General features: G+C 44.5%; 1 protein-coding gene across 4 annotated transcripts in view; it reads right to left on the reverse strand.

The window, feature by feature from the left end:
* iqsec3a (IQ motif and Sec7 domain ArfGEF 3a) overlaps positions 1-25,995 on the reverse strand; it is a 40,991-nt gene extending 14,996 nt beyond the window's left edge. For 2 of the 4 annotated variants that reach the window (XM_061667319.1, XM_061667320.1), the window contains exons 1-4: positions 25,302-25,995; positions 16,831-16,911; positions 8,450-8,987; positions 4,186-5,345 (exon numbers count right to left, since the gene is read on the reverse strand). In XM_061667319.1, the coding sequence (XP_061523303.1) occupies positions 4,186-5,345; positions 8,450-8,987; positions 16,831-16,911; positions 25,302-25,888 (2,366 nt within the window). In that variant the 5' untranslated portion in view covers positions 25,889-25,995. Of the gene's footprint in view, positions 1-4,185; positions 5,346-8,449; positions 8,988-16,830; positions 16,912-20,138; positions 20,378-25,301 lie in introns of those variants that run through there. The other 2 variants (XM_061667321.1, XM_061667322.1) reach the window with 2 other exon arrangements.
* Between the last annotated feature and the right edge of the window lie 1,467 nt (positions 25,996-27,462).

The raw sequence follows: 27,462 nt of genomic DNA on the forward strand, positions 1-27,462 counted from the left end.
GATGATCAGTAGGGGGGGGCTGTGAGTGGGCCAGACATAGCAGATGTGAACAAATGGCAGCGTGAGCGAGACGTTGGTCCCGGCTCGGAAAGCATCTGCTCGCCCACTCTCCTGTCGACTGACGTGCCGCCGAGCGAATTTGGCAGATTACTTGATGTTTTCCCAACACGCATGCCGGTCCCACACACTGATTATCATTTGCGATGGTAAATGGACGGGGGTGGAAAATTCGAGACGAATAGGGGATAAGTGGCGCAGAATGGGGGGTGAGACAATCCTGTCAAAGTGATGATCAATATTGTGATGGCTGCATCACGCCGTGAGTTGTTTGGAATATTCAGGTTAGCTCATTTTGCTACTTTAGAGGGTCGATTAGACTGTTTTCCAGCTTTCTTGGCATCACTTTTGCCTCAGTAAGACTCCATTCAACCAAAATTTGAAAGCTACTAGTAGAGTTTTAGGACTTTTTTTTTAACATAATCCTTTCCTATTCCCGTGTGAACATCCAAACCCTCAGAAGCAAAGAGCGTGACGAGGGCCACTGTGTTGGGTTTCGTGAGTAAACATGCTTTCACCCACTCACCATCTGGATGTCGGCGATCGTAATTATTCGGGGGGACATGATGTTGGTGCAGACAAGGTTTGTGAACACAAACGTGGACATTAGCACATGTAGAGAGACAATATAGAAATACTCACAGCAGTATATTCTTTGTCCTCTGCAAAAAAATTACCATTATTACTGCAGCTTGTTGAGTAACTTACAGTAGAAATAGTAGGAGAAACTCTTCCTTGTTTGTGTCTGCATGACTATTATTCCCCCCCCCCCCCCCCGATAGCCGAGTCGCACACACCACAGGGAAACGCAATTAAGTAATCCTGATACATTTCTGTTTAAGTCTGTACATTCTATTTAAGTATGTTATTACTGTATGTTTTTAAAAAGTACAACATTACTTACAGAACACTTTATACCTGAAACACGCTGTAGAATGTTTGTTGTTGGATTTTTTTGGGAGCCTGGAACGGATTAATGGCATTTCAATTCATTTCAATGGGGAAAGATGATTTGAGATATGAATGTTTTGAGTGACGAGTGTGGTCACGGAACAAACTGAAATTCGTATCTCAAGGCACCACTGAACTAACTATCTTTGAGTGAGTATGTAGAAATGAAGGCTTTCTCTCTGTTAAGCATCTTGGCACTCGCTACAGTTAAGTAAAAGAACTCCCCCAGCCACTATTTGAGGAAATAGCGCATTTACTGTTGTACTGTATCAAAAGAAAGCCCGCAGTGGCCCTCTGCACAGTACTTTACGTGTTAATATCGTTTATCTGGTGGTGATTCATCATGATATTTTTCTTGACTTTATCCTTGCCCACTCAGATGTTGAATCAACACAGCTTCTGAATGGGGTGGGGTGGGGGGTGGGCAATTACTACTGTTCCTTTAGAACAGTAAATGTCCCACGTGAAGCACAATGTGTTACCCTGGCGTCAGCCTCCTACTACCTGCCTCTTCGTCGTCCTTGACAATCTGTCGACTCCCCACAGTCATTGTCAGTATGTCCACGTAAGGATTTTAATACCTTGCACTCTCTTTTGATACTTTTTAATGAGAATTGATGAAATGTTAACATTCTATCAGTGGGTAAAAAACAGTAAGCAGACTATAGAAAGCGCAAATGTACTGAGTCAGCTGAACAATGTGATCAACGACAGTAGACCATCACTAATGACAAACGCGTATTTGAATGACAAGTGATGAAATGCTAATCTGCTAGCAGTTTGAATGCTAACATTTCAAAAGCTATTAACCTAGGAGTAGCAAGTATTAAGGGCTCTTCATAAAGGTTTTACATCTTGACCTATCGGCTGGTACTATCTCCAGTGAGAATTGATCAATGGCTAACATGCTAACAGTTGGTATGCATACATATGAGTATTGATTGACGACCACTGACTAGCTTTTATTGGCCTGAGTCGTCAAAAGAGAGAGGAGGTTATCCCGAAGCATGCGGGCCTGTTGAAGATGGATACCCCCTTTGCCGTTATTAGATCGGAGTGTGGTGGAACTAATAGGGTCGCAGCTTGTTTTTACTGTCCCGGCGCTCTCCTCCCTCACAGGCAATTGATTAAAAGTGTGCTTATCTCTAGACTGCAAACAGAAACTGCGTCACCTTATTCCCCTTAAACACACAGCGCATTATTCATCATTACACATCACACGTGTACACTTCTTTGTGACCTTTTTAAAATGCATCCAACAGATCAAGGGTACAAGAGCCAGCTGCCAATCAAACAGGTTTACCCCTTGATACAATCTGTTAAATGGCTCTGCACCAGTCAAAATTGCCACATTAAAATTAAAGAGTAAAGTTAAATATACAGTTTTTGTACTTTTTCTGTAATGGCCCACAAGATGGTGTCAAAGCCCTAGCTAATCAGAAAGCAGTAATTGGTGTCAAGGAAGTATTTTTTTTTTTTTTTGTCAACCTGTCCTGTTCGGCTGCTAGGTCAAGCTGATAGCAATAGAAGGTATACCAACTTGAACAATGCAGTGTTTGGTAACTCAAAGCAAGATGGCAAGTAGTGAGTTTGTAGATCCGAGGATTCTGTCCGACAGCAATGATAGGCAACTCTTACAATTCTGTTTTTCTTGGGAGGGTGGGGGTGGACCAATTACTCACAGTTTTTCACTATTTGCGGCATGGCTTGGTCCCAACCCCCATGACTTGAACTTTAAACGTTAATATTCTAAAGTGCATAAACCCCTTGCTATTTACGACAGTCCTTCCGCATCCACCCCCATCTTGTTCCCAGCGTCACGCTCGCGAAACACAAGTTAATCGGATTTACGGTCTCACTTTTATTGCCTCTTTCAGATTTGTGTGAGGAGCCTTAATTGGGGCAATATCGCCGCGAAATCTTGTCGTCTCTCCCGGAGGATCCATTCTCGACAAGGAGCTTTGACAGACGTGTTGTCGTGACAACACAACAGCCCAGGATGGAGACATTAGCGACATTCGGAGCCCGAGTTGATGAGCCACGTGCTGCCAAAGGAGTCTCTAAGTACGCGTCCCGAGATTGTACGACGACGATCACGTATTTAATCTGACTTGAATTGACTACACCCAGACATTGTAATGGGGTCACACTCTGCCTTTACAAATAGAATAATATAGAGTAAAGCTAAATAATGTTCATTATTGGTCTTGTTGTTAAAATTGAGACACTTTTTTAAAGTCAAATTTAAATTGGCATTGGTTTACAGCATCTTATTAATAAATAAATATATAAATAATATTCAGCATAATTGCAGCGAACCGACTAATTTATGTGATTTACAGCGATGATATTTACATATATACACATGCTCAAAGCAATTTTTTTGGTATATTTTTGCGAACAGAGAAGACCTTAAAAAGGAAAAAGATTGTTTACTGTCACTTCATCTTAATAAGAGAATCCAAATATAAGATGTGCTTTGCGAGGGCAGAATTGTAAGGTGTACCTAATAAAGTGGCCAGTGCAGTGCAGTGACATGTTGCCCAACAAACTTTACTGCATCCAAACTAACGGAGCGTGACACGTTTCATGCGGGCGCCTCCGCCGCTCAGCCCCCCGTGCACTCTTGTCACCATGGCAACACCCCGTCTCTCAGGTCGATCACGGCATGAGAGAACCACCTCGCTCTCTTCTGTCACGCATCCTGATGTCCGACAGCCTGCTGCCTTTTTTTCCCCCAAGTCGCAGATGTGAAATGAAATGGACAGCAGACACTCTGAGAGACTTCGAAGAAAGATTGCATGACCCTAATCCGGCGGCTCATTCCCATCCGTGCAAAGGCTTGAGTTCTTTTCGAAGAGGGAAGCTCTCACAGTAACAATCATGTGCCAAAGGTACAGAAAAAAACCAAACAAAAAAACACGAGAAGTACTGAGTAAAGTCCTGTACTTAAGTAAAAGTAAAAAGTACAGTTGCATCTTCAGACCCCGATATCTCAAGCAATCTCAACCGTGGTTGACATTACCCCTCTCTATCTCACATCTTTTTCACGTTGTGTCGTCATCCGCGGAGTTCAAATAAAGTAATGATCCTTGTTTGACAAAGTAAGGAGCAGATCATACAGAACAAACAGATATATATTTCAGTTTCAGGTTGAGTACGGTGGTGGTTACTCACACATTGAATAGGTTCAGGCCGATGCGGTAGAGGCGTTTCCGCATGACGTCGGTGGACAGAGTGGGTGATTTGCAGCTGGCGGGGTTCTCGCAATGGTAGCGCGGCAAGCTGAGGATCATGGCCTGAAGCGCCTCCTTGGAAGACGCCTCCGACGTGGATCGGGCCTCTGTGGATGCACTGCTGCTGCTCATCTGTTCCGAGCTGTTGTCGGCAGTCTCTGAGCAGCTCCGTTTGACCTCCAGCGGCTCGGACACAGGCGGGGTAGGCTTAGGGGGCTCCGGCGGAGGCGGCCCCACCGCCACTGTTTCCAGCTGGGGAGCCATTTTGTCCAGGGGGGTCAAGGGTGGCAGGTCCTCCCCGCTGAGCTCTTCCTCACTGGGCGGGGGAGCGGGGAACTCCATGTCCTGATCATATAAGTCTATTTCTGGGGGAGGTGGGTGTTCTTGAGGGGGTGGAGGGGGATCTAATGGCTCAGCTGATGGGGGAGCAGGTGTTTTTTCAGGCGGGATGGACTGAGGAGCGGCGTTCATTGCTATGGACGCGACTTCCTCTTGCTGGCTGCAGCTGCCTAGCGTGACTGACTCCATGACGGAAGACGAAACACGGAAGTTCTGACTGTCGATCTGGACCGTCACGTCCCGGAAGGCCATCATGAGCTTGCTGGCGCTTTTGGACAGGTCGCTGGGGTCCAACGGGGCTTGATGAATTGCCGACTCTCCGACGCCACCTCCCTCTCCTCCAGCTGCTGCTGCATTGAACTGAAACGCACCGCCTTCTTGCAGCGAGCACATGGTCTTCAGGCTCCAGTTGCTGAGCGCATCATCTATGGACTTTGCCAGGGACTGGACTTGCTCGGTGAAGGAGTCCTCCAGGTCGGTCAGGCTGCCGCCCACTGTGGCGGGCAGCGATGGTGACCTCACCAGAGGTATACCTGCCAAGTTGCAGCCTTCTGCCAGGGCCCGTTCAGCTGAGAAGCCCTCGGTGTTCTGCATGCGCACTTTGCGCAGGGAGATGCGGCGCGGCAGGCGACTCTCCAGCAGGGAGTTGCGGATCTTCTCAAAGTTCTTGCTGAGCTGGTACTGGCGGAATGCGGTCTGGATCTTGCAGGCGGCGCGGCGGGAAATGAGGTGGCCGCCGTATTTGTGCTCTAACATTTCGATCTGGAAAGAAGGATAGAGATGAGATAAATTGATGACTGGGGAACATAGGACACGTATGTTATCGAGCTTGTCAAGTGTACAAACACAAGAAGACAATCCATGGTACGCTCCAAGTGTTAATGATGTCCTTTAACTGAGGCCAAATGGGGAGAGTGACAATGAACATCATTGCTAACAGAGCTGATGCTATCGAGTTTTGGTGATGCATTGAAGATGGATAGCAAGACTGAAGAGCGTCAGAATGAATGGAGCAGAGCAATAAAAAGGAAGGGCACTCTGTGGATGCGAATATGAATGGAGAAACAGAAAGGTCATGAAACAACAGAGTTGTATGGATCTGCACCAAAGTCTTTTTTTACCTCAAGAACAAACGTGCGACCGACTCAAAGCAATTCGACAAAACGCTCATTTTCTCAACAAGCACAACTTATAATTTCCGCCAAACTCCACAGAGAGGTCCTTTAAATTGTCTGAAAGCGAACACGCCGTTGATCCCGCCTGTGAAAGACGGCTGAAACTCTGTGGGAAACCGATAGATGCCACGTAGCCGCCGTCGTCGTCGGGCTGACGCTCAAACACTTGATGAAACCCCTGCGCTTGCCCGGAACAATCGGGGCCGGTATATCTCTGCAAACACCCAAGTGCGAGCTCTTATCTCGGGAAGTCACATTGTGAGCCGCACATCTTTTGAAACCCCCAACCCTTCCCTCATTCAGACTTAATGGACGATTCTACTTCTGTTGCTGCTCTGTACCTCATTAAAGCTACAAGTGGAGGAGGTTTCGGCGTGCATAGATAACTGTGTTCACGTCCTAAACATGAAGTAGTGTACTAACAGAAATAACGTGTCATTAGGGAGATATTAACGCTTATTGCGTAAAAGATTGACTCTCATTTGCTGTTCTCCTTTTAATTCATTCAACGAGGAACTGAATGTCTGTAACGGCAATGATACGTTCGGCTGAATGATGTGATGAGGCATCAAAACACAACATCCCGAACGTTTTATGAGCTGTTTGTAAAAGTGTCCCTTATATCCAAATAAACTTTGGAGTGGTGCCCTTGACACTAATTGTAAAATATAAGTCGTTTGATTAAATGGTGCAGGTTTTTATGCCTATTTTGGCCTTTGCGTAAGCTGGGTCACGGATTTTGAAGAAAGCATTTGAGGACGCACTGCTCTCCTTGTGCCTGTCTGACACACTCGGAATTACAGCCACCGGGAAGGTAGGAAAGAGGATTAAAAGTAGCCTGGCATTTACGCTCGGTAAATTAAGACTATTCTTGCAGACAAAGACGACAAAATGACAGGTGAACAGTGCAGAAGACATGGAAAGACATGATGGGAAAGACGCCCCTCCTCTTCAGTAGCGGGCAGTCACTCCTGATCACTCCACTAAGCGCTGATGAAGAGAGATTAATCCGCAGATCCGTGTCGCCACCGGCCGGACTCACTCAATAGATTTTGAAGGGCAGATTGAAGCAGCGCATTCTCCACAGTAAACTAAGCTATAGGGGAAAGTAAACATTGCATTTTCAAAGGATACGTATACGGGAGGATGAAAGGGACATGTGAATATTTTAAAGAGACTTCAAAGCTCCTCGGGTAGAAGATAATTGCAAGAAAAGCAAGGTTGGAGGAAGTTCACAATGATTATGGACCATTTAAAGCTTGAGTCCTTTTTGTGCTTCCCAACTCGCTCTGACTTATCTGGGCGCCAGGTAGTGATGGATGGTCTTGATGAATAAGCTACTTCTTAAAAGTGGTTTGAATACAACTGGAGGTCAAGTAGTATTACAAAACACCCTAAAACATATGTACACAAGTACTGGGCGTCACGACACACACAAGATGGACTGCCGAGCCGAGCGCACATCCGGGAGCAGAATCAAGGGGTCATTAGCTCCGCTCGTACTCATGCAAATGTCTCAAAGCGGAGAAACATCTGCATGATTAACGAGCTGATTATGCAACGGCAAGAAGAGTGACGCGACGCAACATAACGCTCCCATGCCAAGCCGAGACGATAATTAAGGAGCTGACGTCATTGTTTTGCTGATGTATCTTTGCCGAATCTCCATCACTCAAAGGGTCTGTGACTACCTCAGAAAACAGAGTCATGGTTAAAAATGGGAGATATTTTTTAACATCAACCTGTCAAGCTGTGCATTTGCCAAGAAAGGATGCCTTCCAAAGACTCCCAACCTGTGACCCTGTTGGATATTTATTGCCTCTTACTTTTGTGTTTTCGTGGCAGTTTTCAATCAAACGCATGTTTCTTTGCAGAATTACCTCCACCATGGTCAGGTTCACATGGGTAAAACATTATTTTCCACGTGTTTAAGCAAACTGCACACAAATTGATAGTCAATCATGCGTGAGGTTGCCCCACCGTAATCAACGTATCCCTCTGCACTTCCAATTAGTCCCACATTAATCGGAGGATGCGTCCATCCCACGCACGCTTCTCTCTACGGACAGAAAATCAATGGAAGCAATCTACGGCTTTGTTGACCTGACAACGGTGTAAGACTTCGACTACAACAGTCTCTGAAAATACATTTGTATCAGTGTTCTGTTGTGTCCAAGTGGTACGAATTCTGCTTCCTTACCTGCATGGAGATCTTGACATATAACAATAAATGGCAAATGATGGTTCTGGGAAATGGAGATGGACTATCGTATGAGTTTCCCGATGGGACAGTGTGGACAGAAAGACAAGACAGGGACGGCGTGAGGGGAATGCATGTGTGCAGATTTCTTAATATTTCCATAGACATTCATCAGTACAGTACAAGATGTGGGACAGTCACATACTTTTATTCTCTGCGGAAGCTCCACTGAGAATCACTAAGCAGCAGAGAGAGGATAACATACTATGAATTTCCATCCTTTGAAAGAAATATACATTAAAGCCTTGAACATAGTGGTAAAAAAGACAAAAGCGTGATGGGGATCCATGGTGGTGATGATGATAATGATGATGATGATGTTGAAGCAGATAGAGTTTGGCCAGTCCACTGGCGCCAATAGAGAACAACAGAAAAACCTCAAGGTTCCACACACACGCCAAGGTATAGCCCCATCCCAAACACACCCCTACCTGCTTGTTTTTGAGGTCAAGCGAGAGCTCATAGTCGGAGGTGGTCGAGTGCGAGCAGGCCCCGTTGCGTTGCACCCTCAGGGGTGACGCCGTGTGGTGGAGGCTGGCTCTCCTCGCCGTGCTGGTTCCTTTTGCTCCTTCACCTTCTTCCTCCTCCTCCTCCTCCTCCTCCTCCTCCTCCTTCTCCTGTGCTTCTTCTTGTTCTATTTCTTCAACTTTGGCCGCTTCCTGAGCATTCTCTACATCCTGTCTTCCCTTTGCTTCCTCCTCATCCGTCCCTTCGTCCTCCACAGCTTCCTGCACGTCCTCCTCGCCCAGGTCATCAACTTGAGGTTCGGGCTCGGCTTCTGTCCGGGGTTCAGATTCTGGTTCTGTTTCAGGCGCGGGCTGCGGTTGCGCCTGGGGGGGCTCGTACTCGGGCTGCGGCGGCAGTGGCGTCTCTTGTTGGGGCTGCGGTTGTGACGGGGCCTCACTCTGCAGCTCGCCCTCTCCTCCCTTCCCTTCCTCCCCCACTGACTGGTCCAGAAAAAGGTCATCGCTGCAGAAAGGAGGAGAAAACGCAGAGTGAGGTGGCTTGCCGCATCCTCCATGACCTCTTCGCTCTCTCTCTCTCTCTCTCTCTCTTTCGCTCCCTCTCTCTCCGGGGATGCAAGTGGCAAGAGACGGGGACCCCGCCTTTTGACTACTTTGACTGTGCCTCGCTTGTCGTCTATGCACTTGACAGACAAAGACAACGTGGAGGAGAGGACACAGCTGAAAAAAACCCACAGGGTTGGTGCACAAAAGTTGGATGGAAAAGAAATAGAGCGGCAACATCTTCGGGAAAAAGAGATGTGAAACTGACAGGCAGTTGTGACACACACAGAATTACAAATCAGGACAGTCATGCTCAGCTAGTGTAAGTGTGTGTTTTCCTTTTGGAATGCATGTGCATTTGTGTGTGTGTGGAAGAAGTGGGTTTCAAGTGGAACATTTTGCTCAAGGACCATAATCGGATTGTACTAAATTAAAACTGATTATAGGGATAAAATGATTCCATTGTGTTGAGGGAAAGAAGGACTTCAGTGACTTTATTGTATTAAATTTCAACTAGATTGACACTCAGCAGAGCGCAGAACTCCACCGAGGCAAGACAAACCCCATTTTGATCTGCACCCAATAAGGAAATTGCTTTACCCATTTACGTAAGTCTTGTAAAAAATCAGCAGAAGCAAAAGCTAACACTACTCATAGCACTGGAGCGCATTGATCCTAAACAATATGGCTTTTTAAACACTTCAATGTATGTACGATTTGCTGTATTGTGTGCACCTATCCAATGGTCTTTTCTTTCAGTGCTTCCAGCCTGACCTACTTCTCGGATTTGGCTCCCAAATATATTCCCCCGAAAAAGGGAAATTCACGCTGAAATTCCGCTATTTTGACGAAGTGGAGTTGTCAGAACACGACTCCCACGATTGTTCCAAGTGCTGCCGGCCTGCTGGCACATCGCAACACAAGATGGCAACCTGGTGGCAACACGCTCGACGCCCAACGCTGAGCTTTTGGATGACACCTTGTAAATATGAGTTTACATTTGCCCGTCTGGCAAGAACCCATCTGCCTTTCCCGTGCTCAGTGTCATCAGTCATGGCAGAGCTTTAGCTCGCTGAGAAAAGTATCTGTAATGGGCTTTAGCAGGATCCGCGACTTCCAAAATAGACGTACGTGGGATGAATAATGGATAGTGAAATAAAGTTGCTTCTTCACTTAGCTGCAGGTGAGCAAAAAATAGACACGGTGGGGTCTGAAGCTGTCTTTTAAAAGAGTAGGCTGCTGTCTACTTGCCCTCTTTTCAAACATTTGCCCTGACATTTCCTGTGTGGCTTGTTATGGTGCAAGACCAATGGTCAAACCTGTGATTTATTTTTTTTGGTCGCATTATGTGATGTACACTGAACCCCAGTTCATCACGGCGGATGCGTCCCAGACCCACCTGCAACAGATGACTTGACTATTATACAACACACCTCTCTGCCTCTTTTTCTTCCCGCTTCAATTGGAGTTAAACTTCCTTAAATTCCTCCCTACTCTTGTATTTGTTTTTTCCACTTGGTTGGTTGCTCCAATATTAGTGTATATATCGTGAATATTGCTGCTGTGACAACCCAATTTCCATCACAGGAGCAATAAAGTATCTAAATAAGAAAAAAAAGACACTCAGAGAGGCCAGCGTGAAAGGGGCTCATGAATCATTGAGCATGGAAATTGAACGTGGCCGCGGCAAGATGCGCAGCATGTGTGCATATTTATGCGCCTCAGCTGGCGAGTCAACACAAAGTATAGCTTTACTCGCGCCATATTCTCTTCCCGAGCGCCGTCAAGCCGCCCGTCGTCCGTCCTTAACGTCCGCCGCTAGGTAGGAAGATTTAGCGCCTGCGTGTGTCAGAGTGGGCCGACGAGGGTGGAGACGAGCCCTCAGCGGTGAAGACGGATGAGCGCGCTTGGCCTCCTTGTGCCTGACTTGCAATAGGAGCACTCTGCCCTTTATTCCAAGACGTGAATTCGGTATTTTGTACAAACAGAAATATGGTCTATTTTGAAGCCGGTGTCTTGTCACTTTGACTACATCTCTCCTACCATCCCCCTCTTATGTACAGTATCTCTTGCCCCTCACTGAGAATGAATCATGCAGAGTGGAAGCTTTGCTCATACGCTCAGAGATGGTCACGTATAGGTTGAATCACATCCTTCATCTTCATTCGAAGGATGCCGCTTTGCAAATAGAGGCTTTCATGGCAGATAGCCCTGCGTTTGTGCGCATAACTGCCTAACAATCGCCACGTTTACGGCACGACGGCTTTGTCGCTATCGTGTCGCATCTGTTGTCACATTTGCCAGGGAGGGAAACAAGGACAAGAGAAACATTCTCGATATGAACATGATGCGCAAAAGTGCAAAAGCAAAATGCAAAAGTGACATTCTGCGCACTTTACTCTGCAGTCTCCTTTGCAATTTTGCTCTTGTCAGTTCAGCATAAAAGATACATTCTCTTTATTCACAGGTCATAATGAGGCATTTTCTATGTAATCATATAATCTTTTCTTTTCGTATGAGGATCAGAAAGTAGCCCTTGTTTATCTCTCGCTCTGATAATGTATTGCCACTTTGCTGTGAGAAGCAAGATGTTTGTGGTTGGGACGGCGCCAGTTGCATAAGGCAGATGACAACTGCCTGTTCATATGTGTATATTAGACCTCGCCTAAGGAGAAATAGGCAGACAGAGAAAGTGTGCATTGACATTTTTCCAGAGACAATAATTCTGCATTTATTCCATCGATGAGTGATGAGTCACCCAACCTGTTGTCAACCTCTCTTGTTTTTGAACAGTGGCACCCCGCGTTCCCTTAAAGCGAATGCCAAAAGTCATCATTATAAACGTTAACCGAAAGGGCCTCATAAATAACACTCCTTAGCAGAGCAGGCGTTAAAAAATAAATAAATAAATAAATAAAGGGAATCAGTGTTTTTATAGTTAATCTAAAGCATTGTGACTATTTTAGCAAGACTGAGGAAGTACATAATCCATACGCGGGCAGGTGTACAGCGTGTACATATTCCTCCCTCTTGTTGACGAAAACAAAACGCAGCTGTGCACGTGCATCAGCTGGCAGAAATAAGATTTATTCGACACCAGAAATCTCACGGTTGTTTTGTTTGCGCACCTGTGTACGCCGTTGTCACCATCTTGGAGCTCAGTAATCCCGTTTTGCCAGTTAAAGCTCCCGACTCAAATGTGCCTCAACAATGCCTGCATGGGGACAGCGACGACAAACAATGAAGCAGCCCCCCCACTGTGCTAGTGTTCGTCCTATTAATATTTATTTGCATTCCTTTTGCATTTTCCCTCCCCGAGCGGGTCTTCTTTCCTGCCGTTTTTAACATATAATTTATCCTGACAGGATGAGCAAAAGCCGGGGCGACACCTGGAGTGACACGATGCTGCTGCAAGCATGACTCAGCGCAGGAAAAACTGCTTGACGGTTTGGGTTAGTCAGTGTCAAAAACATGACACGGTAAAAAAAATAAATAATAATAAATAAATAAATAAAAGATGTTCACTGCTTTTTTTTTAAATATCCTTTTGGCTCTAATTTTATTTTTGGAATAATATGCAAACAGAGAATTTTGCATCACACTGCAAGGCTGTTCCTAATATTTTGTCCCTAGGTTCACATCATTAATAACTAGAGCTGCAGCTAACAAATATTTTTCTAATCGAGTGTTTTACCGATTATATCGTTTATTTAAGTCATCGGATTACTAAACACAATAACATGCATGTGAGAAGCAGGTATTATTTTTGCCCACTTGGGGTCACCATCTTCATGTTCTACTGTATTATGTGTGACTTTTGAGTGTGTATGACTTTGAAAGGCGGGGCCTGGCAGGTGAGTGACGTGGGCGTCAGTGAATGAGCGTGTAGAGCAGGCTGGCTTTTGCCTGGCTAACCTATTAACCATTCCGCGTGTCGAGTGACTCAGCGTGAGTTTTGGTCATCGGCAGCCCGTTTCGGGTTTGTTTTTCTTACAGTTTGTTCAATAAAGCGATTGAAAGTGCACCAGCGGGTTGGCATTTGTAGACATGCTGTTGTGGTTGCACTTGATTATGATCCCAAACTTTGGACATTCTCTGCCTTTTATGGACTCTTTCTTCCTTGCTCACAGCCATCGCGGCAATTTATTTCTACTTATTGCGTGCAACTGCAGTAGCATTACTCTGTGAGGAAAAATGGTCCCTGCGAAGATTCAAGGCAGAGATTTTGCTTCGATCTTTTGTAATCGAATGACTTGATTAATCATTGCAACCCTATTTCCCTTTATTTCTGTGATCTAAACTGCGCACTCGCCCTCGCGCTGCTTCCTGACTCATGACAGCCGAGTAGTGCCTTGTCAGCACTTTCTGTCCTCTGGCCCGCCGTGCTGATGTCAGGCCCAGCTGTAGTTTCAAAAAGCCTACATGAGCTTTGAGGCTAAAAAGGGCAATGTCAGGAATTATAAAGTTAAACAAAGAAGAAGAATGATTTTTTTTTTTGTGCCAAAATTCCGCTTGCAAAGCCAAACAGGGGGCATAAAGAGACTGTATGGATGATTTGTACTTCATTAAAAAGTTCTCAGTGCCTCTATATTTTCATGTTTTACAGCTCGAGGCCGCCACGTGCCACGCACAGAGTAACGAGCAACGTTAGGGTCGCTGAGACCTCCAGAAGCTATATTTTAGGAGACAAAGGGGCTCAAAGTTATGGCCGTCGCCTAATTATCACCCTAAGAGCGGCGTAATTGTGGCTCTGCAGGCAATTTAGACAAACAAAACCTTTTTTTTTTTTTGGGAGTTGCTTTCCTTTCCCTTGCATACACAAACACCTTCCCTCTCGGGACATTGTACCGCAGCAGCATCGCTGAGGTATCGACGGACCTGCACGGTTGTTCTGATTGCCACTGCGCGATGAATAAGACGGCATGTAATGACATTGGCTCTGGGGCTACTCCGCAACTGTTGCAAAGTATCATCCCAGAAGAGTGTAAACAGGAATGATGTGTTTATTCTCCAGCACAGCATCACAAGTAATAGCCCCTGAGCTGCAATTGGCTTTATTAAAGCATTTTTGCGAAGCTATTAGATTGGAGCTAACGCATTATTGTGTGTAATATTCAACAGTGCTGGGGGGGAAATTGAATGGATCTGATTAGCGCAGGTGAGGAAAATGCATATTGGACAAAATCAATAGGATTTCATCCTTGATATTGTGAAGATTGGTTGTAAATTGCACTTTTGACCTCAACTACACAGGTCGAATGCTGTTGAAAATCAATGGAATCATGCTTTGGAATAGTATTTATTTCTTTAACGTGAAAATTGATTGGAAAACTAAAGAGTTCACAAAAGAACTTATTGTTTTGACCTTGGCTACAGTGGTTATCTTGCATCAGATAGATTTCAAAATCGATACAGTTCTTGTTCAGCTATGGTAAAATAATCCCTAAAAGTATGAAAATCTGTTGAAAATGTCCCAATTGTAGCTTTTGACTTCAACTACAATGGTCACCTTGTGTCAGATATAGTTCAAAATCAATGGAATCTTTGATTTGCAACAGTACAACACTTTCCCTAACGTTGTAAACTTGGTTGAAAAAGTGCAGATATACTGCCACTCGTGTCACATGCTGCACAAAATCACTATATTGTTTTTCTTTGCGCTATAGCACAAATGATACCTAAAAAACATATACTGATTAGAATTTTGGTGATAATGTGTCATAAATCAATAGGTTATTGCTTTGTAATCCCCCAAAGTATGAAAATTGCTTGAAAGCTGTGACCGAGCTGAAAACGGAGGCAGCAAAAAGGTTAAAACTGCTGATTCGGAGGCGGGGGGGGGATGCAAGCCCGCACGCACGCGGGAGATGCTGCAGCAAAGTCATCAAAAATGTTGCGCTTTTATGAAATCTCCTCTGTAATAAACCCACCATCATCCTCCTCCTCCTCATCTTTGGGCTCACTTCACAAGGTGGAGATAAGCTGTGGAATGGAGGGGGAAGAGAAAGCCTCAGATGCGATGAGCAACTTTATGTCGCCTATGAAATGTCTAGTTCCTGCTCTTGCGCAGGTTGGTCAAGCAAACCTCTGGTTGCTCAGGAGTGGATTCATTAAAAGTGACTCCGTGTTGATGATTTCAATCTGACTTCAGGCCAATGCGGCTTCCTGAGGCCATTTTATAACAGCTGACAAGTGAAAAATGACCTCATACCCACTCTTGATTGGCTGAAGGAAAACAAAGACCACTCACTCCATGGGTCCCACGACTGCATCCAAATGCTTTTGTCAATATGGATTATTGGGCATTCTATGAAGGTCTTGCACTTCCCAGTCGCACGACTCTCCTGCGCTCTTAAGCTTTCATCGCATTGGTGCTTTCAACTCACTGCCAGTTTCCTAATTAGACAAGCATGTCATTAAAAAGAAACCCAACTCTAAAGCCGACTATTAGCGAGAATAGGTCACGCTGAATATAAATAAATCACCTTGCAAGCCCTCTGGTGCTGCTGAATCATCAACATATGAATACGTGATATATCTGGGAGTGTTGAAAACAATGACAAAAAGCATTTTAAGTGAATAAATTACCCAATTTTGACAGGTTGCACACAAACGCAAAGGTGTCGACTGTGTCTTTCTGGTATGTAAAGTAAGCCTGATGGTTTTTGCAGGTCACACACATACACTGACGCACACACACGTAGGACAAGGAGCTACGTTCTAATTGCTGCCAAGCAAGAAGCATGCAACATCAGTTGTTTTCTGTGCCTCCACATGAACACAGATGCAGTACATGTGTTAACCACTTTCCAGCATGAAAGACCCCCCCCCCCCCCCCCCCCACCAGCACAGCACACACAACAATGGTCACTCCCACCATTGCACAATTACAATTTTGGTGTTTTTTAAAAAAATAAATAATAATAATTATAAAAAATACAACAACAAATCTGACACTCAATGTGACCACAGTGGACAGACAAAAGCCCGCATGGTGTGAGCATGGACGGTCATGGACGAGATGAGGTGCGGCGCTTTGTGCGCGCGTGTGTGTATGTGGGAGGGTTGGGAAATGTGATGCCGCGTGAAATCACGGACAACAAGGCGAAAATTAACAATAAAAAAGCATTTGGAAGAGAGTGGGGGGGGGGGGGGGAAGACGTGATCAGAAAACAAAAACACATAAGGACTTCTGTGCCCCAGGAGAGTCCTGCTTTGAGGTGGTTTGCAAGTTAGCTGGTGCCTGGATGTTCTGAAGTGGTTAGAATTGTGAAATCAGTCACATGGGTTCTGAGTTCTTCAATTGTGGAGGCAGGCTCCCAATGCGATTCGTCACCATTAGTCTGCTGGCTCTGACAAACCAGATAAAAAGAGCAAAAAACGGAGCGTTTTGGTGCAGAGGGCTTAATTGCTATCGATGCTCTTTGGACAGATGAATCACTCAAGAAAAAAGCAGGACTTACAAAATTGAAAACCAGATGATACTCCGGAATGGGTCGTGCGTCAATGGGAAACTGCCTAATTTTTAGATTAGCACGCTCGCTGGAAAGCCATCTGGACAGCTCAAAGTAGCGAATTATCATTAAGTCTCGGCTTGAGAATGCAAAATCGTATCTGAGCGCCGTAAAACATGAAAATGGAATTACAATTCTAGCCAGAACCCAAACATTCTTCAACCTGTTACAAACCACTTCAACAGACTACTGGGGTAGTTGTGTCGTTTTCAAAGCACAGTAACTAGCTGCTAGTACAGCTAAGACGGTTCATTTTTCAAGCGTGATTCATGTGCCACACAAGAGTCTTACCTGGGGACACAGGCGGACGACGTCTCCCCCTCGGGGGCCTCCGGGGCTGGGCAGCAGAACTGATGGAGCACCGTTTGATTGCTGGGTAAATAAAGAAGAGCAGAAACAAGGACTCAGACGAGGCAGAGGGGACGGTGTCGCCATGGAGATCGACACAAAAGACTTTCTGCGTTTTACAGAAACACACGTACACAGACGCACACGAAAAAAGAATGAGCTTCTGGGACATTTTGTCCCCTCAAAAGCTGGGGATGATGAATGAAGATGGCTGGCAGTAGAGGAACAGCAGCTACATCCTTTACCTTACAAGCAGTTTCAGTCTCGCGCACAGTTTTTTTCGATCAGGAGATTAATGTGCTATTTTGGGCTGTGTCTTATTTTTTAAGGTTAAATGTTTGCTTTGGCTTGTACAGATTCTCAGTTAGCAAATAGCACCTTAAAACAGCTGCACTGAGCTTGACAATGTCACCAGTCGTCTCGACATACACAACTAACATTTGGATTTGTGTACAATTTTGGCCGTAATAAGCAACTCAGTCGCCAGGCCGCGCGGGGGGGGGATGACACAAAAACAGTAGCGGCCGTTCATTTCGCCACATTAGGGCAAATCGTCTCAAAACGGGACAGAAATAGAATGAACTCTGTGTTACCTATATAGCACTCTCCTTCTGATTCATCTTAGTCGTCTACCGCTTTTCACGTCTGTCAAGTCTCAACTTACATTTACACCACACGACAAGAGAAAAAAATAACAATCCTCCCGCTGCTGGGCTCATCTTGTTTGTTGAATTTGTTGTGTTTTTTCAAACCTGTTCAAAAATGACTGAGGCAATGATGCGATTAGGCTCACGAAATATTACAATTACAATTACATGAACAAATTAATGTAATCAAAACGACGCTAATGAAAAACACACTTATTTTACATGACACAACACTAAATTAATTCCACTAATACCTTTAAAACGCCACTTGGAGACGAAAACCTTAATTTTCCCTAATTGTCTTCAAAAGGTTTGTTATTTAACCTTATTTTAGTTGTATTTAGTGTTATTTCAGAGTCTCTTTTAGGACTGCAGCTATCAAATATTTTTGGAATTGAGTATTCTGCCGATTAGCCCATCAATTAATCGGACAAAAATAGATTTTGCATTCTCTAACAACAAAACGTGCATGTCAGGTGCAGGTATTATTATTGACTGTGCATGGCTTGTCCTGGCCCGTTGAGTGACATGGGTGTCGGAAAACAAGAGCGTAGTCCAGTAACATTCGTCCATGTGGACAAATGATCCCTGCCAAGCTTCTCGGCAGAGATTTTGCTGAAACGTTTTTGTTATCAAATTATTTTAGTTATTCGATTCATGTGTGCATCAGGACAGGTTTGCTATTATTTTTCCCAACAAACAAAAAAAACCAACTAATTATTCAATAGTTAATCGTTGAAGCCCGAGACTTTCTTTATACTTCTTTAATGTTACTTGAAGCATCATTGCCTGAACTGTAATGAATGATATTTCCATTATTTCTTTTGGGAACATTTGTTTCAAGCGTGTACTGTAGTCGCCTCTCGAGGTGCATAAATATAGCATATTCGACATATTTCCTTTAACGTCTTCATCTATGTGAAGACACATTTGTGGCTACTTCCACTCACATATATATATACAATAAATACACACACCCACACCCACACCCACACACACACCCACACACACACCCACACCCTTGATCAATACAGCCTTCCCAAGATTAAATTGAACTCGCGCGACCTCGCTTCCTTGGTCCTCCTCGTTTCCCAAGCCGGCCCAAACTGGCTAATACCGCCTGGGCACCAAAATCTCTAAGCCGAGTCATGTTTGCAGAGGAGGAGGTGGGAGGACGCGGGGGGTCTAATCTGCACCCCACGCTACCACTGTGCATCGCTTTAACCTCTCGTAACTAACGTGTTTCTTGTCGCTGTGTCAATGGCCACCGTTTTCTTCGCTCACTGCAAAAGCACCACGACACTCCTAAACGGTGACACGACACACACAGAACAGAAGCATGATGAGAATAACATTTAGGTTGCCATGTTTGTGTCAGCCCGACTGCTGAAAGGCAATTAGCAGTTATTACACGTCATTTCAGCTTGCTTCATTTATCAGACGACAATTCAGCTCATGGCAATATGGCAAAAAAGCGCTGCTTAATCAATGAGGACGCGCCAAAACAATTCACTTGCACTTTTGGCAGAAAGGGAGAGAAATACTTGACGCTGGGGCAACTGTGTTTGTCAGGCGACCGCGCCAACTTTCCAAAGCCATCCTAAAAGCCAACACACACACACACGCACACACATTTAAAAACACGTCTTAAAAAAGACTACTTGAAAGGTTTACGTCAGCACATGCTCCCAAGAGACTTAGCTTGATGGACAAAGCGCAAGACCAAACTCAAAAGCACAAGAATTTATTTATTTATTTATTTATTTATTGATCGAAAAAAAGAAAAAGACAAGGGTACAAGGTCATCACATCCATACTACACACGAGACACTTCATTCGGTACACCTTTTGAGCTCCAAAACACAAAGTGCACTGTACAAAAATGCTGAAGCTCAGGTTTGACTCACACTTTTTGTACTTAAGTTGCCTTATTAAGCTTATAAAAAATGTTTAATCATAAAATACATTTTAAAAAAAGGTGGGGTGGTCCTTAAAACTCTAAGCATATGGCTTGCTATTTTTACTGGTGTGTTTTAATTAGCAATACCATTATTAGCATCTTTTAGCAGCTAACCTACTTGGTAAAATAGTGATGAATTCTTCAGTAACACTTCATATTAACCATAAGCATTAACCATAACTTAATATGAAACCACAACAACGACAAACAATACATGTTACAGGATTTATAAGAGCTACACGAAGAAGTACTTGAAAGTGATGCTCTTGACGTCACCCGTTTGTTTACTGGTGCGTGCTTCCCACTTCCGGTTAACAAAGCAGACATTACCAATATATCGACGCACAAGTCACCTTAATATCAAGATTCATCAGTAGAGCGTCGAACAATTCTGTGTCCTGAATAACAAAACAAAAAAACAATATATATATATGTAGTTTCCGGCACAATTTATAATGATGTGATACCATTTATGCTACATATCGATTAGCATTAGCAGCTAGCCTACCCTGTAAATAGCAACAAACTCTTCAATAACACGGATATAAAAGGTCAAAATATATTTCAGACTCTTGAACTAAATCACAACTACGATAAACTACGCGAGTTGCACGGCTTATAAGTGCTTTGCTAAGCGTAAATACCTGAAAATACTGCTCGCCCTACTTCCAGACAGACAACGCATTACCAATCCATCAACGCACTATTCACCCTTTGATAAATAGAACAACGCCCGTAGACCTACAATATTGATATTACATAACAAAAACATATTTAAAAAATGTCATCTTAATTATTTCTCATTTTTCATCAAGTTTAAGAAATCAGCAGAAAACGTCATCATCCTCAACATCAAACAAGCATCAAATGTGCTGGGCCTCTCACAGGAAAATAAAAACTTGAAAGACATTTTTTTTTTTTTTTTTTTTTTTTTTTTTAGCCCTAAGAGGAGCAGTACTTACATTTTAAAGAAAGGCTAAGATTGGAGCGCTCTGGGAACGGACGGGACTACTTTTTGGAGTTCATTTGGCGTCCGCAGACTGGCACTGATTTCTTGCTGTGAAGTTTGGGGAGTGCAATTCTCCCCCGCTTGGTTATTATTTATCTGTTTGTTGATATTAAAGGATGGCTAACACAGCCTAAATACTGCAGCCAAGGCAAAAGGTCATAAGGAGAATGAAAGATCAGTCCAGCGAGCTAATTAGTTGCCTCCTCACTTAGTTTTGCCTCCTCACTTAGTTTTTCCAATGCATAAGAAGTCGATTGTATGCGCTGTGCCTGTTCCCTTTTTTTTTTTTCCATAGTGCCCAGAGGCCCGAGGTAGGCGGCAGGGACCATACCTGATGTTTCCTCAAGCCAGTAGCTCACAAACAATGTGTGCATGTTGGCGAAAGAGCAATGGCCAATGAATCAGAGCAGTACGTTTTGTAATAAGGTAAACAGCACTATATAATATTGCACTTAAAAGTAATAAGATAATTAAAAAGAATGTAAATAACTCAACATTTTGTGCATTATGATGAATTCATTGTGGCTCCTTCTGTTGTACATGACCTGGCCAATGGAGGGCAGTACATCACAGTCATACAGACATAAACGAAGAAGAGTTTCACAACTTCTGCAAGGGACATACCTGAAAAAAAATATGAGTCGCTTTTCACAGAGGATAAAGAATATATCAAGGCATCACTGTAACTGCATACTGTTCTAAAGTGCACGAAACTAAAAGTCCACCCTTTGGGTATTGTAGCACTGTAGATAAAAGGGGCCAAAAAGTGATAAAGTATCGATCAGTTAACAATGGGATTGTGTAACAAAACAATGAAGCCGAACTGTATCGGCATTAGGACTTGGTTGTTTTGGTGAACCTCACAATGGACTCCAAAAATTGCAAACTGTTCCAAACTGGACCTGCACAGCTTGGTAAAAACCTGTATCTAAAAGCATTTCCATTGCCATTGAGAGAAATGGAAGTCCAAGTGTATCTTTCTGGAGCATTGTGATGTTTCCTGAGCCAAAGTCCTTTTCTGAGGATGAGGATGACTTGCCAGCAGTTGTCTCCGCCGCTCTACTTCAACACAGCAGTTGAGGAATGGCGATTGCATGTTTTGCCTCAATGAATTTGATGGAAAACAACTGAATTGTCTCAGGGATTTTCAGCGTTAAGCTTCCAGGGAGTGAAATCTCCACAACAGATGGGGAGAACGTTTTTTTCCATCCAATTCAAATATTGTTCCGTAGAAGTCCCGTTTCGTGAATTCGGTGACCATTGAGAGTCACGCCATCCTACATTTGTCTTTACTGGCAGCTTCATCCACATTGGTGAGAAATAAAGCAATTTAAAAGCATCCAAATGTGATATTGTGTGATTTAGAGTCCAGCGGCGGCAGCAGTGGCAAGTCACCCTGTCATGACCAACAGGCGGACGTGATTCCCATTCCCGCCGATGGGAGGGGACGCCCAGATAAAAGCAGAGCTTTGCAGAAATGAACATTTGACTCTTGGAGTATTAGTGCTGAGGAGGCAGAGATGGAGAGTATAGATTTGAGCATGCCGCACGCATCCCTGACCCCTTTTCATCTATCAGCCGGCAATCTAGCTCGGTTCCCCGCGCTCATGTTTTACGGGGAAAAAGCAGAAAGCTATTGATTTTTGCACACAAGTTGCCTTCATTCCTTTGAGGCATTAAGACATCCAAGTCACAAACAAATCAAATGAACAAATACATTTATTGCATCCTCATTTTATGCCATTGTTGGAGGATCAATGGTGGTGATTCGAAATTTTGGGTGTTTAACCTAGCGTGCAATTGTGACCATTAGCCCTCAGAAGGCGAGTATTTGTACGATCAAATACAAGTTAGTTTTTTTTTCTCAAAAAGAAGACTTTTTCCTGAAAATATATCTATTTTTAAAATTCTCAGACATAGAATATATAAATACACATTTGCCAAAAATATCAGACTTTCGTCCTTGAAAAAAAACATTTTGAGAAAATATAATCTCATAAGATTACGGATTTAATTTCATTATTTTTTTGTTTTTGTTTTTTCTTTTCAGAGTGGTACCAGAATACTCAGTACCAAATAACTCGACTACGCACAGACTGACTGGTCTTGATCTCAACTGAGCACTGCTGCGGGCAAAGCGTCTGGGAACAAGGTGAGATGGCAGCATCCAGCAGCAGACGCTCAGCGGGGCAACTCAGTCAGCACGACGTGCCGTTGTTTTCGCCCCCTCTAATTGCCAGCCGCATGTTTTCCCCTTTGGTACGTGAGGAGACCGGCAAGGGGCAGAAGCCTGTGAGACGACAGGCTAGCAAGGAAACGGAGGGCATGGAGGGAACATGTAGGCTGGCAGGAGGCGTGTGTGCATTTGCGAGGATTTGGCGTTGTTAGAGCGAGGGGTTAATTCACCGGAGTGTGTGGTGGAGAACCACCTGAGGCCAGAAGACATAAACGCCACCTCTACTGCCTCTTTTGGGAGTTGAAGTTGAAGTTGACTGTCACACTAAGAAAACAAAGAAAGTTAAACGGCGTGTATTTAACAACCACATATGTCCGCTATCTTAATGCGGACACGTAATGTGAAACGCCACAGACGGGGCTCACGAATAGCATCTTTGTGGCGCTTTCTGCAGCAGATATTTCAACACAAAAGGTTCATCAACACGTGTAGACAGACAATATATCAACATTCACAGGCATATGTTATCCTCTGCAAAAAAAATGATTAATATTACTGCATCTTAATGAGTCACAGTGGTTATGAAACTCCTTTTCATTTGTGTCTGCATGACTGTATTTCACTGCCCCCGTTGGCTAAGTTGTGCATGTCAAAAGGACCCACAGTGAATTAGTTATTAATGCTTTACATTCTATTTAATTATGTTAAGTTTTTATAAAGTACAATATTAAAGAGTGCAATTTTCCATCCATCCATCCATTTTCTGTACCGCTTTATCCTCACAAGGGTCGGATGCGCGCTGGAGCCCATCACAGCTATCTTCGGGCGAGAGGCGGGGCGCACCCTGAACTGGTCGCCAGCCAATCGCAGGGCACCTATAAACAAACAACCATTCGTGCACACATTCACACCTCAGGGCGATTTAGAGTTTCCAATCAACCTACCCTGCATGTTTTTGGGACGTGCGAGGAAATCGGAGGGTCCGGAGAAAACCCACGAGGCACGGGGAGAACATGCAAACTCCACACAGGCGGGGCCTGGATTTGAACCCCGGTCCACAGTACTGTGAGGCAGATGTGTGAGCCAGTCGTCCACCGTGCCGCCAAGTGCAATTTTCCTTGCAACATTTTTTGTTGGGGTTTTTGGGGAGACTGGAATGGATAAATGGCTTTTCCATTCATTTTTAATGGGGAAAGACGATCTCAGATATGAGCATTTTGAGTTTCATGCGTCATGCAAGTGAATGCGTTGATCTGCCTTCATCAAAGTGTGAGAGGCAGAAGAAGCGTGACGTGAGAGAGCATTTCATTTTTCATTTATCGCCTGGCAAATAGATTACCTCCCCTTTCCTTTTTTTTAATCAAGCAAATCAGCAAGGGGGGAAAACAATCTGGTGATGAGCCTATCCCGCACCATCCTGGATTGATGTCAGGCTGAGGCGTCCATCAAAAAATCCAATCCCCTCCTCCCAGGTTGGATCTCCATGACACATCTGAGTCAAATTATCCCAAATGGAACCCCTCAGTCATCTGGTTGCCAGGGTAACCTTCTTGTTTACATCCTTTGCCACCCGTCAAATGTCATCGAGGCTCCCATTGGCGCTCACTTATGTGATGCCATCCAAAGTTCAACCACAATTTTCTCGCCTGTCAACTCTCATCCATGTCTCATCTTAAAACGTTTCCTTCATTTCCCTCCTGTTTTATGACAGTATACCTTTGCCAAATCACGTCTCAGTATATCAATCGGGATTATCAAACAAATGCAGCCGATGGGAGCAGATGGAGCTCAGCGGCCGAGCCGGTGACCTTGAGCCTGCGGCGGCGGCGGGCAAGCGGGCTGTGACGTGGATTTGACGCCATACTCGTGTTCATCCGTACAGTTGCACAATAACGTCAACACGACACCACTCCCAACATCACGTTCAATTGCTGATTTCACACGCTAAGAAAATTGAGAATTTATTTCGAGTGATGAAAAAAACAAAACGATGAGCTGACTAAGCAGCGTAATAGGCAGAAATGAATCTATATGCAACTTACCTGACGGTTCCTTCTGCACCAAAGCATTACAGCTATCTATTTTTGACCCCCCCAAAAAATGGTACTCAAATGTATCTAACCTAACTATTTCAATTTGTTACTAGTGCCTAAAAATAACACGCAACTTGGGGATAGACCAATAGTAGTGATTTCTGAAACAAAATATGAAATTAACCATATTTGGAAATATGGGGTTTCGTCCCGACAGCAACCATATGTATGATAAACTGACAAAAATGGACCATAATGTCTGAAAGGTGTTTAGAATTCACTCAAGTAGCTGCACTAAATAAACAATTCCAGCCATGGTCCGTAAAATCAATACCCATTAAGGATTCATTGATAAAGTTAGGGAACTACGACTGACTCATGGGATCGTACAGGTGGGAACTTGGGAATTAAGGCTTAACTTGTCATGTGTATATGTTATTTTCATGTATAATGTAAAGTGTGAGATCTCAAGGTGCAAAGGTTATTTGAAATTGTTGCCACTTCCCATTCCTGATGCAACCTTTCAGTGTTAATTGATCTAATTGAGCATGCCGGGCAGACAATCGATAGATTTTTGCATTCTACTCACTCAGCCTTCCTGGCCAGTCCCACCGAGCGGCACAGCGTGGCGGTGGGGGTCTGCGGGACCAGCGACTTGCAGCAGGGGCTCCTCTTGCCCTCCTCGGAAATCTCAGGGCTGGCCTGCCCGGCTTGGGAGGACTCCGGCGAGGTGGCGGGCACCAGCTGCAGATGTTGCGGGTGGTGGTGCGGTGCCGGCGCGGGTGTAGCGGCTGGAGTCGGAGGAGGAGGAGGGGAGGATGAACGCCGCTGCTGCTGATGCTGCTGCTGATGATGATGATGGTGGTGATGCTGACGCTGATGCTGGCCGCTCGTTGCCTTGTTGTGGTGCTGATGAGTGTGGGCGTGCGCCTGGGGAGCCGGCGGCTGGGGCTGTGGCTGGGGCTGGGGCGGCGGGTGGTGGTGGTGCTGATGCTGCACGTACTGATGGGGGTCCCGCAGCTGTCGGTTCTCGCCGATCAGGTCCTCCACCTTGCGCTCCAGCTCGTCGATGCGCTGCCGCTGCGTCTGGATGAGGCTCTGCTGGTTCTGCACGATGGTGGTGAGCTCCTTGAGGTACAGCACGGCTTTCATGGGGTTATCAAGCAGGCTCTCCATCACTGGCGGCGGGGGTGGTGTCGCCGCGGCACCGGCGCTCTCTTTCGGCTGCGCTGCGTCGACGGAGGGGGGGCAGATCCGGGAGACTGACGCTGGGTTTGTGTCGTCTCGCTCTTTCTCTAATGTGCAAGGAAGGTGGGGGGCGGGTGGGAGTGTCGGCATCAGTGGAGTGAGGGGGTGTGGTCATGGGCTACCAATGACGTCACGACGTAGGCGTGCAGGGGAAGAGCGGGGGAATCACCATTTTGACCCATTTCTGTAAGCTACATTTGAATGACCTGCTTGAATGCATTTTAATAACAATCATACGCTGTATTTATCCCCTGGTATACTTCTTTTACATGTAATACAAACCCTGGATCATGTAAAAGATTGACTGATCAACCCTTAAAAAAAAAAAAAAAAAAACAATACCTGTACATACTTAGCCAAGTCATCATGACTGGCGTAGTGAAGGATTTATTCCCCCAAATGATATTCAGTATTACTCTAAGCCACTGTAATGTTATGCAGTTTGAACATTAACACTACTCTTAAATATAGGGAAAAACATGATTCAATTAAAGTGTATTACATATTTTTAAAAAATTATAAATTGGACCCAAAATAAAAGCAAAAAACAACATTTTGCAAAGATTACATGCAAAATGTACTAAAAAATTACAGACAACTGAAATGTACTTAGGTCGTGATTCTTTCACACACTACTTGAGGGAGCCTGCATATCACTATGTCTAATTTAGTCATTTCAGCTCCTTAAATATAAATTAATGATATATTGGTTCCATCAGATTTGACCTTATAGCGCCATTGTGGTCACTTTGGCCAATTGAAACCCATGAAAACAAAATTATTGAATCCCTTGGTATTTACTGGATTGAATCATTCATCCATTTTCTGAGCCGCTTACCCTCACAAGGGTCGCGACAGTGCTGGAGCCTATCCCAGCTATCATTGGGCAGGAGGCGGTGTACACCCTGAACTGGTTGCCAGCCAATCGCAGGGCACATACAAACAAACAACCATCCGCACTCACATTCACACCGACGGGCAATTTAGAGTCTTCAATTAAACTACCATACATGTTTTTTGGGATGTGGGAGGAAACCGGAATGCCCGGAGAAAACCCACCCAGGCACGGGGAGAACATACAAATTCCACACAGGCGAGGCCGGGGATTGAATCCCGGTCCTCAGAAGTGTGAGGCAGACGCTCGAACCAGTCGTCCACCGTGCCTTTGAATCATACAATTTGAGTAAAATGGGTTTCATTCTACGAGTAGATTCTACACTTGTAACACTTTGTTTTGTTTCTTTTCGACCATGCATCATTCATTCATGGCCACGAACAAGCTGACATGGTAGTAAAATCGAACAAGGCTTGAGGGTTAATCCCCTTGGATTGCAATGCATCCTTGCACTTTTTTTTTTTTTTACACGCAATACAAAGCCTAATGCGTGGATAACATGGACTAAATAATCCAGAATTTAGTGTTCCTTTTACCATCATAATCCAAAATGTAATTTTTCCACTTTATTCCATCTGGAGTGTAATGAAGTAACGGAGAGTCTGCC

Source organism: Phycodurus eques, chromosome 22 (genome assembly GCF_024500275.1).
Source record: "Phycodurus eques isolate BA_2022a chromosome 22, UOR_Pequ_1.1, whole genome shotgun sequence".
NCBI lineage: Eukaryota > Metazoa > Chordata > Actinopteri > Syngnathiformes > Syngnathidae > Phycodurus > Phycodurus eques.